This window comes from Perissodus microlepis, chromosome 14 (genome assembly GCF_051167445.1).
Source record: "Perissodus microlepis isolate ML-2025 ecotype Zambia chromosome 14, ASM5116744v1, whole genome shotgun sequence".
Taxonomy (NCBI): Eukaryota; Metazoa; Chordata; class Actinopteri; order Cichliformes; family Cichlidae; genus Perissodus; species Perissodus microlepis.
In genome coordinates, this window is record NC_140474.1 from 1852510 (window position 1) to 1869299 (window position 16790).

The following is a 16790-nucleotide window of genomic DNA, read 5'->3' on the forward strand; positions in this document are numbered from 1 at the left end:
TAGCTCAATAGGACAGTATGTAGGCCTGCACACACCACCAACAGGGACACGTGGCGTTTGGGTTGCCCGTTCCAGCAATTCGCTACACAGAAGATAATGGCATTATGCAACTGGCCCCTTGATCAAATGATGAGAGCTGATAGTCAAATAGTGCGCCCTGACATAGCGCTGACATTTCCACATGTTGTAACGAGTAGGGACAGACCATGTTCAGTGTGTCGAGAGCATAGAGCCGCTGTATCTGTGCGCACCACCATCTTGCATTTTTTGCATGTTTGGATGTGCGCCGATGGTGTGCGTCCAGTGGTGTCAGCTGGTGAACCAGCTGGTCATTCAAAAAGCGCCTTTATGCCCCTCACCATTAATGGAGGTCCCATTTGAGCGCATTGGCATGGACCTCATTTTATCGATGAGAAAAAGAAAGTCTTTAGTTCAGCTGTTGTTAACTGATCTTGACTTTGTTGATTAAACGTTGCAAACCTGCCTTCAGTGTGTCCTGTACATGAGGTCATTTAGTACACCACAGCACGGTGAGTTTTTTGAGCTGATGAAGTTCAGCCAAAACAGGAAACATGCAGCAGGAGACAGTAACTTGTTAAAATGTTATAAAAGGTACAATTAAAGATTTTCACCCTTTAATTGATCCAAGGATAAATGTCTAATTTGGTCAAAATTGTATAAGCCATTTCTGGAGAGACTGCAGTGGAAATGTTGTCACTTTTGGACTTTGCTACCTGCAGCTAAACATTTGCAGCTAAATCATTTATTTAAAAGCAGAAGCTGCAACTGATCGAGGGAATATTTGTCTGAAAACTTAAACTGAACTCCAAGGGTACCATTGCTCCAGCTTACCATCTTTACCTGAGTGAATCAGTTTGTTGAACAATGTAAATGATTCAGAAACTTCTGTGACATCAACTTAACTAAGGCTCATTACAAATTTCACAAAACACTGCTGAATACTTTTAATATTTTTTTATTAGTTATTTTTATTATAATAAATAGTTATTTTGATTTTAATAAAACAAAAAAAAATAAAGAATTAAATAATTTCTTTATTTTTTTAATTTAATTTATTTTACAAATAAATTAATAATAATATTAATAATAATAACAACAAATTAGTGATGTCAGCGTTAATGTCATTAGTTAAAATGACGTTAACGCTGACAGCACTAATTTGTTGTTCCCAGAGAGCAAGCCAAACACTGGTCCAGAAAAGGACGATCTCTAGTAGTGGTGCACTACTAGTAGATTTGTTTTAACCTCCTAGGACCTGGTGTCCACATATGTGGACATAACATTTTGGGTTGTCTAGACCAAAATACAAAATTTTGCTCTTCAAAAACCTGATATCCACTTATGAGGGAGGACATTACACTGCCACTGTTCAATCGAAATTTAAAATGAACGTCCTCATATGTGGATCTCATTGTTTTGAGAAACAAAAAAAAGATAGTCCGAATCTGATGTCTTTGTTTTTACATCGATCAGGTCCCAATCAACCCAAATGGCACAGAGAAATTAAAAATGCATGCCATGAAAGAGTTCAGGTCTTAGGATGTTAAAAATGTCCCTGCTGATGAGACCAGTGAATGTGGGGCGACGGTGGCAAGAAAAAACTCCCTCCTGGAGGAAGAAATCTTGGGAGGAACCAGGCTCTCTGCGAGGACCCTTCCTCCTGAGGGCAATACTTACTAATACTTGTCCTCCAGTGTGCGATGGTGGGCTGGGACGACTGCTTTTCCTTCTCAGCATGATGATGACCTTAACTTCCTTCCTTCCTTCCATTTCCTGTTTCAGAACTGAGAATGAAGACAAAACTGGTTAACAAGGTAACAGGACATTTAAAAATTCTCTCACTTCAGGATGAGATGCTGTGTCTTCTTACGTTTCTCTTGTAAAACAGGATGTAGGCCGAGTGCTGCTGTTCCTCACAAGCTGCAGATCCAGTTGTGTGGAGCACCTGTGCGTCATTATAGGTGAGCCAGCGATCTGATGTCGAGTGCTGACTCTCCTCAGGATGGACAGAACTACAGATGTAGTGTCCTGAAATCACATTAAGACAAATGAATCCAACTTCTGGAAGTCAACTGATTCAAGCAAACAGTGATTTTGACTTAGTGCTTCTTAGAACATCAAAAGCTTTTGTGTGTGAGTCCTTCACTGAAAAGTAGCAAGTTTTCATTTTCTGTTTGTAACAAGTCTGTTGTTTTACCTGACTCTGTGCCTCCATAATGACTGATGATGCTGACAAGACTGTAACAGCCACCATCCTGAGAAGGAACAAATCCAAAGAGTGTTAGTTTCATAAAGTCTCACATCAGTGCCATAATTAAGCTGATTTGCTGAGGCTACGTCCACACGAATGCGTTTTCGTTTGAAAACACATCGTTTTCTCTCCGCTTTGACCTCCCGTCCACACTGAGACGGCGTTTTCCTCGAGGAAAAACACAGCATCTTGAAAACGCTCTCGAAAACGCATACATTTGAAAACGGAGCTGTCCCGTCGCAGTGTGGACACTCGAAAACGCAGACTTTCTAAAACGATGACGCATTTTAGTCATGTGATGCAGTCATGTGAGCAATTAAACAAAGATAGCCGAGTGCATTATACAGCAGTTGTTTTGATTGCTCTCAACTTTGACAGCCCTAAAAAAGATTAATATCAGTTTGTACATGCTCCGGATAGCTTTTCTTCAAATTCTGTAATTCTCACTCACTTTTGCGCATGCGCAGGACTGGAACGTAAGCGTTTTCGGCCGTTTCAATGCAGACGCACAACTATTTGAAAATGACTGAAAACGCTAGTGTGGACACGGAGTTTTCAAATCTTTCCGGGCTAGTGTGGACGTAGCCTGAGACGTTCTGCAGTCTGTTTTTACCTGATTGGATGGCACCACCAAGTCCCTCTGCAGCCTGACGGGGTCATCCACCTTCTGAATCTTGTAGGTTTGTGTAAAGCCAAACCTCTTCAGATGCAAGATCAGAACTCTGGCAGAAAAGAAGAAAAACACAAACAAGGTAGAAAATAAGAAGAATGAGTGTCAAACACAAACAGAAGATGGGAGAAAACGACTGCTCAAGTATTGTCTCGAAAAACTCTGATATTTGATGCGCCACAGTTTGGAAACCTGGTCAGTCGATCAATTCTGATGTGACCTTACTCACCTTGGCAGTGTATCAAAAGACGACTTCAGTTCTGAGGCCGTCCCTCCACAATCACAGCGAAATTCTATTTCTTGTTCCTGAACAACAGCACAGAGAAAACAGGCTTTATGGTAGAAAGAAATCTCAACATATGCACACACACATACACACAAACACTAACAAAAAAGGTGTGTTAAGATCGCTGACACTACAACTCTACTGGAATTTGTGATCTTACCTTCAAGTATGTCTCTAACATGTTTATAACAGACCCCTCTGGAACCAGGTCAAGAGACAAGCTGGTGAATTCCTCTTGCTGTGATGATTGGTGACCGCAGCTACACATTTCAGGAGTAACGTAGTTAAAGTAAAGATCAGGTAGGTGGAAAAGAGGTATATGAAAATATTGCACCCAGCTTTCTGAAAGACAGGCTTACCTCTTGCATGTCCTCATGTTTTCCATTTTAAAAATGTGATGGTCTTCTACTGGGCAGGTATAACTTTGGCCCAGGAGAGCTGCGTTCCTCTCCAGGTGAGGTGCGAGCCTTTTGACCTCATTGAGGAACAATGTTAGGAATTCATGAGCGTCCTGAAAGAAAAGCAGAGAGATTTAAAACAGTACATCAAAATCAGAAGGTAAAGCAAAAAACGAAATGTCCAAATAGCTGACGCACTTTCTGTGCACTGCCGGTGTATTCAGGAGCTTGATTGCTGAATGCCTTCTTAAAAGCTCTTAGGTGGTGATCTTTAAGGCCGTAATCTGTTGACTCATGACAGTCCCTGACATCAATGAGCCTTCTGTAGAAAGGAAAGGGTAAACAGACATTTCTGCTGTTAGATCTCTTTGTTCTTCAGGGTTTTGAAGAAAGTAGAAGGTTGACGTAGCGCACCTTAAGAGCTGAGCTTCTGGATCTGTGCTCCACAAAACCTCCTGACGCCCAATGTCTCTTATGAACTCCTCAATGTTGAGGAGGCTCTGCAGGCAGGAGTTCATGTAGCAGGTGTTTCCGATGTTTGGAAACCTGACACACACGCACAACGTTTACAGTATCAGTGTAAAAGAATTCATTTCCTCCACTTTGACAAAGTGAGCTTTGGTCTTTGTGCACCACGTGTACTCACCCGAAGCAGTCTGTAGTCTCAGTTTGACTTTCTATTATTTTTCCACCGCATGCTACACTGCTCCAAAAAGGTAAAAACACGAACACACAATTAGGAAAGATGTCAGGATGCTGAGCAGTGTATGTGCATGTATGCATGAGCTTTGAAGTTGAAACATTTTGGAGGACGTCTTTCTCTTACCTGTTAAACACATGCTCCCATCCACTCTCTTGGTCCAGAAGCTCCATAATCCAAGTGTCCCAACTCAGGTCTGCTGGGATCTTTTCCGTGGTGCTTCTTACCTGATATATATATAGGACATAGCTGTGTGCCTCATTGCTCTTAATTGCTCTCATTTAAATGCTTGATGACAGTGACTCTTTCCATAAAACATACCTTCCCGGATTTCAAAAGAGACCAGCGAGACCTGTTTTGTGTCTTCACAGTGTTGCTCTCTGCCTCTGCATCGCTGTCAGTTTGCTGCAGAGGACGAACAAACATAATGTTATTAAAAAAGTAAATTCACTTAAAATTAACAAGTACAATTTATAGAGAATGTGCATTTCATATGTTTTGTGTAAAAGCAAACCGAGGAACAGCAGAAGAAGTGTCTCCATTTTCTCTTCTTTTGACCATTTTCAGGGTTAGCTGGTGTGGCAGCAACAGAAGCATCCGGGATGCTGATGAGGACAAAAGTGTAAATGTTGTGGAAATTTATAAGAAGGAGTACATTTTGCTAATACAGATTGCTAATAAAAATGAATAACTGTAATGGAATACCAACATGAACAAAATCATGTATTTTATACATTTACACTCTACATTTTCAAACACTAATCTCTGCATCCATATAAATAATAGACAAGACTAGAAGTAGTAAAAAAGATGCAAATACACAAGGTGGAAGAAAAACACCAATAAAAGGGAAATAAAAGAGCTCCAACTAAAGCACTGCTATAAATATCTCCAGCAGCATTAAAGAGTGGCACATTTCTTTACCTCTGATGAGACGTAGAAGGAATTTCCTTCTCTGCCACGTTTTGTTTGTGTAATTTCTGTTTAGAAACAAGAAAACCAACATCAGTAATGGCATAAAACAAACATACCAAGTGGGTCTCTCCATGAAAAGTGTCCAGTTAGAAAATTTGGTATTATTTCATATTATTTATCACTTTAGTGAGCTGTCAGCTCATGAAGCAGATATATAGGAATATCTTTAAATAAAATAAAAACAATTTATTCATGCCTTAAATTGAGTTTTAAAGTTTGTCCCAGGAAATACAAAATCCTTCACTTGGTTCTGATCAAAATTCAGTTTTTACAGAAATCATCCATGAAGCTTCAAAAATGCTTATTCACCATAAAAAATATTTAGAGAAACATCCTGCAAGTCTCTTCAAACTTACCTTTCTGTGAAAAAAAAACGTTTAAACATCTTTGAACTTAATTTGAGGACATAGCTGTGTGCTAAATTGCTCTTAATTCTTCTCATTTAACTGTGATGAGTAAATGCTTGATGACAGTGACTCTTTCCATAAAACATACCTTCCAGAATTTAAAAAGAAACCAGCGACACTTTTTTTGTGTCTTCACAGTGTTGCTCTCTGCCTCTGCATCGCTGTCAGTTTGCTGCAGAGGACGAACAAACATACGTTTATTAAAAAAGTAAAGTCACTTTAAATTAACAAGTGCAATTTAAAGAGAATGTGCATTTCATATGTTTTGTGTAAAAGCAAACCGAGGAACAGCAGAGGTGTCTCCATTTTCTCTTCTTCTTTTGACCATTTTCAGCAACAGAAGCATCCGGGATGCTGATGAGGACAAAAGTGTAAATGTTATTTTTCAAAGTGGAAATTTTTAACAAGAAGTACATGCTGGAGATTGCAGATAAAAATGAATAACTGTAATGGAACAAAATCATGTATTTTGTACATTTACACTCTACATTTTCAAACGCTAATCTCTGAATCAATATAAATTATAGACAAGACTAGAAGTAGTAAAAAAGATGTAAATACAAAACACCAATAAAAGGGAAATAAAAGAGCTCCAACTAAAGCACTGCTATAAATATCTCCAGCAGCATTAAAGAGTGGCACATTTCTTTACCTCTGATGAGACGTAGAAGGAATTTCCTTCTCTGCCACGTTTTGTTTGTGTGATTTCTGTTTAGAAACAAGAAAACCAACATCAGTAATGGCATAAAACAAAGTATATGGTATGAAAATACAAAATCCTTCATTTGGATTCAAAATTCAGTTTTTACAGAAATCATCCAAGAAGCTTCCTTAAAAGTTTCAAAAATGCTTGTTTACCATAAGAAAATATTCAGAGAAATGTGCTGCGAGTCTCTTCAAACTTACCTTTCTGTGAAAAAGAAGTTTAAACATCTTTGGACTTAATGCGATCGCAGCGAAAATCTCCTCAGCTTTGCAAAAGTTCAACTGAAAACAAGCAGTCCAAGGTTGTATATTTATAAACTTTCAGCATAGAATGTTCATACCCTGAACAGCAAACATCATCATTATGATGTATGGGGCTAATTTGCATATTTTGGAATGTATGCTCATTTGAACTGTGTGGTACTCGTCTCCAAGCAACTGCTACAAAAACAGGTCAAGTCAAGTGGCTTTTATTGTCATTTTAACCACGTGCAGAGGTACTGTACAGAGTGAAATGAGACAGCGTTCCTCCGAGACCCTGGTGCTATACAGGGAGTGCAGAATTATTAGGCAAATGAGTATTTTGTCCACATCATCCTCTCCATGCATGTTGTCTTACTCCAAGCTGTATAGGCTCGAAAGCCTACTACCAATTAAGCATATTAGGCGATGTGCAACTCTGTAATGAGAAGGGGTGTGGTCTAATGACATCAACACCCTATATCAGGTGTGCATAATTATTAGGCAACTTCCTTTCCTTTGGCAAAATGGGTCAAAAGAAGGACTTGACAGGCTCAGAAAGGTCAAAAATAGTGAGATATCTTGCAGAGGGATGCAGCAGTCTCAAAATTGCAAAGCTTCTGAAGCGTGATCATCGAACAATCAAGCGTTTCATTCAAAATAGTCAACAGGGTCGCAAGAAGCGTGTGGAAAAACCAAGGCGCAAAATAACTGCCCATGAACTGAGAAAAGTCAAGCGTGCAGCTGCCAAGATGCCACTTGCCACCAGTTTGGCCATATTTCAGAGCTGCAACATCACTGGAGTGCCCAAAAGCACAAGGTGTGCAATACTCAGAGACATGGCCAAGGTAAGAAAGGCTGAAAGACGACCACCACTGAACAAGACACACAAGCTGAAACGTCAAGACTGGGCCAAGAAATATCTCAAGACTGGTTTTTCTAAGGTTTTATGGACTGATGAAATGAGAGTGAGTCTTGATGGGCCAGATGGATGGGCCCATGGCTGGATTGGTAAAGGGCAGAGAGCTCCAGTCCGACTCAGACGCCAGCAAGGTGGAGGTGGAGTACTGGTTTGGGCTGGTATCATCAAAGATGAGCTTGTGGGGCCTTTTCGGGTTGAGGATGGAGTCAAGCTCAACTCCCAGTCCTACTGCCAGTTTCTGGAAGACACCTTCTTCAAGCAGTGGTACAGGAAGAAGTCTGCATCCTTCAAGAAAAACATGATTTTCATGCAGGACAATGCTCCATCACACGCGTCCAAGTACTCCACAGCGTGGCTGGCAAGAAAGGGTATAAAAGAAGAAAAACTAATGACATGGCCTCCTTGTTCACCTGATCTGAACCCCATTGAGAACCTGTGGTCCATCATCAAATGTGAGATTTACAAGGAGGGAAAACAGTACACCTCTCTGAACAGTGTCTGGGAGGCTGTGGTTGCTGCTGCACGCAATGTTGATGGTGAACAGATCAAAACACTGACAGAATCCATGGATGGCAGGCTTTTGAGTGTCCTTGCAAAGAAAGGTGGCTATATTGGTCGCTGATTTGTTTTTGTTTTGTTTTTGAATGTCAGAAATGTATATTTGTGAATGTGGAGATGTTATATTGGTTTCATAGGTAAAAATAAATAATTGAAATGGGTATATATTTGTTTTTTGTTAAGTTTCCTAATAATTATGCACAGTAATAGTCACCTGCACACACAGATATCCCCCTAAAATAGCTAAAACTAAAAACAAACTAAAAACTACTTCCAAAAACATTCAGCTTTGATATTAATGAGTTTTTTGGGTTCATTGAGAACATGGTTGTTGTTCAATAATAAAATTATTCCTCAAAAATACAACTTGCCTAATAATTCTGCACTCCCTGTATATGACATATACGGACAAACCCAGGACTACATAAAGTGCAGTGTGCATAAACTGCAAAAATAAACAAGACAAAACAGTGCAAAACTAGACAGAACAGGACGATACAGACACAAGACAATGGAAATGTGCAAAATGCTGAGTATTGTGCAAAAGTAACTTGGTGTCTGTATGTATGTGTATGAGTGTGAGATACTGCAGATAAGTGCTTGGTAGTGACGTGTGTGAAGGTGTGCGTGTGCCAGTGCAGTCACTGAGTGTTCAGGGGTCTGACGGCTTGTGGGAAGAAACTTTTCCGTAGTTTGGTAGCGAGGGCCCGGATGTTCTGGGACCTCTTTCCAGAAGGCAGCAGGGTGAAGAGTGTGTTTGAAGGCTGTGTGGGGTCCTCCAGCAAGCGGGTGTTATAAGGAGGGGAGAGGGGCTCCAATGATCTTCTCAGCTGCTCTCACAATCCGTTGTAGGGTACTGCGATCCAATGCGCTGCAGTTACCATACCAGACAGTGATGCAGCTACTTAGGATGCTCTCGTTAGTCCCACTGTAAAAGGTGGTGAGAATGGATGGTGGGAGATGGGCTTTCCTCAGCTTCTGCTTGAAGTAGAGATGCTGCTGGGCCTTCTTGGTTATGGAGCTGGTGTTGAGGGAGCAGGAGAGGTTCTCCGCCAGGTGGACACCAAGAAATCTGGTGCTCTTGACGACCTCCACAGAGGATCCATTCATGTTAAGTGGGCAGTGATCCCACTGTGCTCTCCTGAAGTCAACAATCTCTTTTGTTTTGTCCACGTTCAGAGACAGGTTGTTGACTCTACACCTCTACAGATGGCCCGCAGTGCAACCCTTCAGCTTCCTAGTAGATGCACCTATATACAAATTTAAAGACCTAGGAGACTTACGTCTCGTCACAGAGTTGTAGCATTCACAAGATTTTCAGAAAACTTGACCTTTGAACTTGAGGTCAAGGTCACTGATATTCAAACTGACCCCAGAACTTTAGTAGATGCACCAATGGCATCAATTCAAAATCCTGCCCCTCGTTCTCGAATTATTGTCTTGACCAAGCTGAGTATACAATTATGAAACAATCATTTCCCATTTTTATTTCACTATCTGTAACTGAGACAAATAAACAGTATTTGGGACACAAGTCACTATTAAAGTGGTTAGTGAGACTCCACATCTGATAACAGTATAACACACTGCTTATTTATGTAAAATTGTCATCAATAAATGTGTTCAAAACAGAAGCTACACTGGCTTTAAAAGTTTTTGTTAACTCTGACTACCTGTCTGCTCTTACCTGTTTCTTTTGCTCTCTGCTGTCTTCATCCTCCATCCAACTCTACAGCTATTGTTAGGGATGACATGATGAAACTGAAGGGTGTCTGGGCACTGAAAAAAGAAAAGAAGAGAGATTGGATTAGGCTGCAGCTGGCGTGCCATTCTCTCACTTCAGGATGAGATGCTGTGTCTTCTTACGTTTCTCTTGTAAAACAGGATGTAGGCTGAGTGCTGCTGTTCCTCACAAGCTGCAGATCCAGTTGTGTGCAGCACCAAAACAAAACAAAGGGAAGTTATCCTATTCTTTCTTCGCACACCAATCCCCACACCACCACTCTGTCATTACTCCTCTGTTCTTCAAGTTACAGAAAGCCAGCTTGTAAAGGGGGACCAAATACAATCATATTGATGCAATTTGTCTAATAAACCATAAGTCACTTTTTCGTAAGACGCCAACTTAGCCATTGTCTTTAGCCACTCTTCATAGGGAGGGGGGGTTCTTTTTCCGCCAATGTCTTAGCAGGACCCATTTGGCCGTAGTAAGAGCCAAAATAATCCATCTTTTTGTATAACTGGAAAAATCTCCATCAGAAAGTTCTGTGGTTATACCAAGTATGGACAGTTTTGGTGAGATACCAAATCTCCTTTTTAAAACCCTGAAAATTACCTCCATTACATTTTCCCACCAATCCCGAAGTGCCGAACAGCTCCATAAGATATGTAAAATCAAAGCATTTTGACCATCACGTCTCCGACATTCGTCCGTAGAGGCCAGGTTCCATTTATACAATTGTTGCGGTGGAGAGGGAGAGAGAGAAAGAGAGAGAAAGAAAGAGGGGTCAAGCGGACACCGGTGGGCCCCGGTGCTCGTCGTCGGAGGGGTCTCGTCGCGAAACCGGAGGGCGGGCCGCGGCGCAGTTGGGGCAGTACGTGAGCGCGCACCTCGAGCACACATGCACGCGGCAGGCGAAGCAAACAATCTTGGTCTTGACGTCCTTGCTCCTGGGACAGACGCGGCACCTCTGCCTCTTGACCGGGGTTTCCCGCGGCTCATCGCAGTGGGAATCCGGAGCGGAGAAGGCTTCTCCTTCTTGCCTTCTTGCCGGGGTTGCTGCTTGGCTCCAGCAGCGACCCGGAGGGCCCGACGTAGCGGGGAGAGGTGGTGAGGAGCAGCACGTTCTTGTTCTTCTTCGCCACGTAGGACAGGACGACCGCGTTGGGCGACCAGCCGTCCGGGCCGCCGCGGAGCACCGCGGCCTCGGCAGAGCCAACGGCCCTGCCCATGACGCAGCACAGCTCTCTGGGGATCTCGGGCCTGTTGGCTCGGAGGGTGCCCAGCATTGTGTGGCCTCTTTCGCGAAAAAGCCTCTCGCGAGCTCGCGCGACGTGAAGAAGTTGTCGCAGGTGACGTTGCGTCCAGGCGCCAATCCCTCGGTGAGGTCCATGACCACTCGGGCGGCCAGGTTCTTTTCGGGAGGACCGAGCTTGTCGGGCTTGCCGGCGTACACCTGCATTTTCCACGCGTAGCTGGACCGGGCGTCGCACGCGACCCATATCTTGATCCCGTACCTGGCCGGTTTGCTGGGCATGTACTGCCTGAACGGACACCTTCCTGTGGGTGATACGACAAGAAACCAAGAGAGAGTTCAGAAGGTGTCCGAGTTTCACAAACATGCAGGCAGAAAACCAAATAAAAGTACACAAAAAAATACATTGAGGAATTGAGGAAAGCCTAATATCCGTCCCATACGTGCCAATATCATCACAATCACCACAGTCGGACACATATGCACCAAGAGAGTGAAAGAGTTCAGAACGTATCTCAGTTTCACAAGCACACAGGGAGAAAAACCAAATAAAAGCCCCCCAAAAAATACAAAAAGTACAAAAAAAAAAATACATTGAGGAAAACCAAGTATCCATCCCATACGTCCCATCATCATCATCATCATCACACAAACCTCTAAACGGCACCAGTCTCTCGTCCACGGTGACCTCGGGTCCCAGTCGGTACATGAGAGGCAGTCGCCCACAGCACTCATCCCACACCGCTCTGACCGGGGCCAGCTTGTCGTATTGACCGCGGTCGTTGCGACGCCTGGCCTCTCTGGTCTCTCGGTCGTCGAACCGCAGGGCGCTCGAGTAAGCCCGGAAGGTCTTGAGCGGCATCGTGGCTCTGAACACACACCTGCCGCTCTCTGCGTCCCACAGGCTCTCGCAGGCCTCGCCTCGCGACCTGTACACGCCGGCGAGTATCAGCAGCCCCACGTAGGCTCGGAACTCGGCGCGGCCCATCGGCTTCCAACCATCGATGGCGGTGCGGCGCCTGGACGCTTCCAGGTTGGTCATCGCGACCACGGCGTCCTCTATCTCGGGCGGAAAGTACGCCATGAACGAGGACGCCTCGCCTCGGACCGCGGCTAGAGCCTCTTCGGTGGGGCCTCCTCGCTGCTTGAGGTCGCGGGGTTTGGGATAAATCGACCGCGACGATTGCTTGTCTTCTTCTTCTTCTTCTTCTTCTTCTCCATCGTAGTCGTCGGTGTCATCTTCGTCGCTACCATCTTCGTGGTAATCGTCATCACCGTCATCGCCGTCACCTTCGTGGCAATCGCCTACAGCTTCGTCGTAATCTACGTTGTTGTCTTCACCGTAATTATCATTGCGACCATCATCACCGCCATCCTCAGTGCCCCCCATAGCATCCTTGTCACGAAGCTTGGCCTCAGAGTGCTCCTTGTCATCTTGCGACTCTTTTTCCGAGTCATCTTCCGAGTCGTCACCCTGGTAATTTTGCGATGAGATTTCAAAGCCGGATGCTTGCGCCTCGGCCCAAAACAAAGGCAATTTTCTCGTCATGTTCAACCTCGTCAGTTAGATGGACACTGACTTCTTCTTCTTCTTCTGTCTTTCTGGAGAAGGTTTCGTGTTCGGACCTGTCTATTACGTGACCACCGGCGACCGTGTTGTCTTCTGCATCTTTGCTGGCTAGGCCTTGATAATGAAATGTAGCGGGTCGTAATAGAGTAGCAGGAGCAGCAGCAGCAGCAGTGCACGATGCGCCTAAGTTTCTTCCGCTGAAGGAGCCGCGGTTTCCCCAAGAGGTTTGCGACGCTGACACAGATGTTGATGCCGTTGATGCTGCTACGCCTCGATCCCTCCTCGCCACCCACGGCCTGGTGCGGGACATGTCCTTGTCGGTGGTGTGCTCTCTTTCTGTCTTTCTGTCTGGCAATTTGTCCGCAACCCCGACACGCTTAGTAACTCGTATATGGCTACCTTTACCGATGTTGCGGTGGGGTATTTCGCTACCCCGCGTTACTCGCATCGGGGTATTTCGTTACCCCTGTCTCATCACCTCGGGGGTATTTGCCGACCCCTTAGTAGCCACAATGGGGGGTATTTCGCCACCCCAACGCACATTCGTAAGTTACGATGGCAAACACTGGGGTCTGGAGGGACCCCGAACCACCGGGGCAAACAACTCTCAACTTCACATCATCGTCATCATCATCATCATCATCATCATCATCATCGCCTCCTTCTCGTCCTCCTTCTCCTTGGTCCTTCTGCCCCGCGCTTCCGAACGCTCAGCTTTACAGAGGGCGGTATTCGCGTAAACAGGCCTAAGTGGGGACCGCGGACTCTCTCTGCCTCCCTGTCCTCTTTCCTCCTTCTGCTCCGTTCTCCTGCGCCTCGCTGTCAGACGCTTAGCTTTGCAGAGGGCAGTGTTCGCGTAAACCGGCTTCAGTGAGGACCTCGGACTATCTCTGCCTCCTAGTCCTCCTACCTCCTTCTGCTCCGTTCTCCTGTTCCTCGCAGGCGAGCGCTCAGGCGGATGGGCCCCGAGTTATGCGTAAACTGGCCTCAGTGGGGACCTCGGGCACTCTGTGTTCCGTGGGTACTGTGTGACCCCTTAGTAATCACGATGGGGTATTTCGCAACCCCAATGCACATTCGTAAGTTACGATGGCAAACACTGGGGTCTGGAGGGACCCCGAACTGCCGGAGGAAACAACTCTCAACTTCACATCATCATCATCATTATCTCCTTCTCGGCAGTGTTCACGTAAACCACCCTAAACGAGGACCTTGGACTCTCCCCGCCTCCTAGTCCACCTTCCTCTTTCTGCTCCGTTCTCCTGCTCCTCGCAGGAGAGCGCTTAGCCAGATGGGCCCCAGGTTATGCGTAAACCGGCCTAAGTGAGGACCTCGGATTCTCCCTGCCTCAGCTTCCTCCTTCCTCCTTCTCCTCGGTTCTCCTGCTCCTCGCTGTCGGACGCTTAGCTTTGCAAAGGGCAGTGTTCGCGTAAACCGGCCTCCATGAGGATCTCGGACTCCCCCTGCGTCCTTGTCCTCCTACTTCCTTCTGCTCTGTTCTGCTGCTCCTCGAAGGCGAGCAGTTAGCTGGATGAGCCCCGGGTTACACGTAAACCGGCCTAAGCGGGGACCTCAAACTCTCCCTGCCTCCTAGTCCTCCTACCTCCTTCTGTTCCATTCTCCTGCTCCTCGCAGGCAAGCGCTTAGCTGCTGGGCCCCGGCGTTTTAAAAACGCACCCCCCTATTGCGCATGTCCCTAAATGGTATGGCCTGGATAGGTCATCATTTCCCTCTGTGGCTGCCACTCCCGTTTCAATTTTTCTCCTAGTTTCGGGTAGGCTCTGTGACGTTCGTCCACAGGAGGCGCTGTACAGCACCGAGCGCCTGAAACACGGACAGTTTGTTGATATTTTTTCATGTAAACCTTTTTTTTTCATGTAAACCTGTTCTTGACATATCTACTGAGATTCGTTTGTCTTGAAAGGCTGATTCAACCCCGTTGTTGACTTTTATTTTGCCTTCCAGATTGCCTCAGTTGTATCATGAGTGTAATTTCAAATAAAATAAAATAAAACTCAGAAGCGTCTGTGTGTTGTATTCTTATTATTATTATTATTATTATTATTGTGATTATGCTTCATTTTCATGTACTGGGGTATCAATGACCCCCACGCTGCCGCAGCAGCTTCTGTGCGTGGCCCCCAAGTGCTACGTTTTCTTTCCCGATCCCCTGACGAAACCCATTAGAATCGCTCTGGGGCACTCGACGACCCCAAATGATGTTTTTTTTTTTTCATTTTCATTCACCTGTCTCTACTGAGGGTGGGGTACTCTGGGACCCCCGGGGTCTGGGGCTGCCCCAAAGGGGAGCACAAGGGTTAACAGCGGCCTCCCATGGACGAACGTGATAGAGCCTGCCTGAAACTAGGAGAAAAATTGAAACGGGAGTGGCATTCAGGGAGGGAAACGTGGGTGTACAGGGCGCGGGAGCCAACCCTGATGCGCGTCCTGTGAAATGCGACCCAGGGGTACTCTGGGACCCCCGGGGTCCGGAGCTGCCCCGAAGGGGAGCACAAGGGTTAATCCCGTTATTCAACCCCTTAACATTCCAGCTGGCTATTTTGAAATCTGTCTGTCTATCCATCTTATATGTTGTCTCCTTGACCTGGAGACAACATATAAGATGACACCGCCATGGACCTCAACCAGCAGGCTTTGTGTTACCCGTTTCTTTATACAGGAGCATGTAGGGGTGGACTGCCTTTTTATTTGATTACCCTTTTCTCATGTTTTTGTTAGTTAGGGACATTTTGGGGGACATTATTCTCTTACTTGTTAAACACATGCTCCCATCCACTCTCTTGGTCCAGAAGCTCCATAATCCAAGTGTCCCAACTCAGGTCTGATGGCATTTTTTCAGTGGTGTTTTTAACCTCTTGGGAACTTTCACTACATTCCTTACTTGATGCAGAAAGAAGAAAAGAGTCAGGGATGCATAGCAAGCACAACAAGACACCAGCAGTCCAGACCTTTCACCAACTGAAGACATTTGCAGCACCATAAAACATGACAGAGAAGAGCTGGGACTATGCGAAAGGGTGAAGTGCTGCAGTAAAGTTGCAATGGTCCTATCTTTTATACAGTCTATGGTTCACTCTATTTGATTACCCTTTTCTCATGTTTTTGTTAGTTAGGGAGATAAGACATTGTCATTTGGTTTTATTCTTTTCATAAATAAGTTTTGTACATCCTTTAGATACGGTCCCTCTTGTTTGTTGTTTTGGGGTCCACCCCGAAGCTATAGTTTGCTCCTTTCCTTTGTTAGAATTCAATCACTGTGAAAAAAAAATCACCATCAAAATTGTACTGGTTGTGTGATGTGCTGCTTGGGGTCAGACAGGGGTGGATCACCCTTATATTATGGTCTGGCCACCCCTAGAATGGCCATAACACTAACTAAAATGAAACTAGACTTAAAACTGGCTGGTGTCCTTACCAGTGACCTTGGGTCTGAACTGTGGGCTCCTCTTTCCAGGTGTTCGTACTGCCTGAGTGGGACCAAGATGTGCTGTCTTGCCTCTTTTGGGTTTTCTGCATGTTTCTGGCTCAACATGCAAGTATCCACTTCTTGACGTTCACTGTTGGTTGCAGCCACTTGAGGTTTCTGGGCTCATTTGGGTTCTCAACACTGGGTGACTTTGATGGGAGTGAAAGCATCCTCACAACATAAATCACCACACTACCTGCTTTTGTTTCAGATTTTTCTTTATCCTTGTTAACATGTTTGGGTACTGGGTTTACCTGTAATGCATTTTGTGCTCCAAAAGCTGTTAGCATGACCTTTCTTATCATTAGATTGTGCCACACCAGCACCTGAGAGAAAAGCTTTGAGTTTGATTTTGTGTTTTGCAGGCACTCAGGAGAATAAGTCATGATGTTTCTTGTGTTTGTCATGTTAGTATCTCAGTGCTTGTCAATCACCAGTCAACAGTGTCACCACTGTGAACAACATCCTGCGATGGTTTGAGCCAAAACCTTCGAGAAGTCCCTGCAGCCGCTTCAAAACTCATCACTGAGCTCGATCTCTCTTTTAACACGCTGGAGACAATAATGAAAGATGACTTTCTTTCATATGCTGCTTTGAGGGCTTTGTTCGTGAACAACAACAGAAT

The 16790-nt window shown here is 44.9% G+C and overlaps 1 protein-coding gene across 1 annotated transcript; it reads right to left on the bottom strand.

Moving 5' to 3' along the window:
- Positions 1-1163: 1163 nt before the first annotated feature.
- On the bottom strand, positions 1164-10292 carry LOC146372830 (ubiquitin carboxyl-terminal hydrolase 46-like). Its single transcript, XM_084951676.1, has 18 exons — positions 10000-10292; positions 9821-9905; positions 6361-6695; positions 5797-6062; positions 5251-5306; positions 4841-4931; positions 4648-4731; positions 4453-4553; positions 4273-4329; positions 4041-4172; positions 3825-3948; positions 3588-3739; positions 3389-3488; positions 3172-3248; positions 2886-2994; positions 2219-2276; positions 1892-2049; positions 1164-1805 (listed from the first exon to the last, which is right to left on the bottom strand). The coding sequence occupies exons 4-18, from the start codon at positions 5899-5901 to the stop codon at positions 1800-1802; spliced, it is 1410 nt and encodes a 469-aa protein (XP_084807802.1). The 5' UTR covers positions 5902-6062; positions 6361-6695; positions 9821-9905; positions 10000-10292; the 3' UTR covers positions 1164-1799.
- Positions 10293-16790: the final 6498 nt, after the last annotated feature.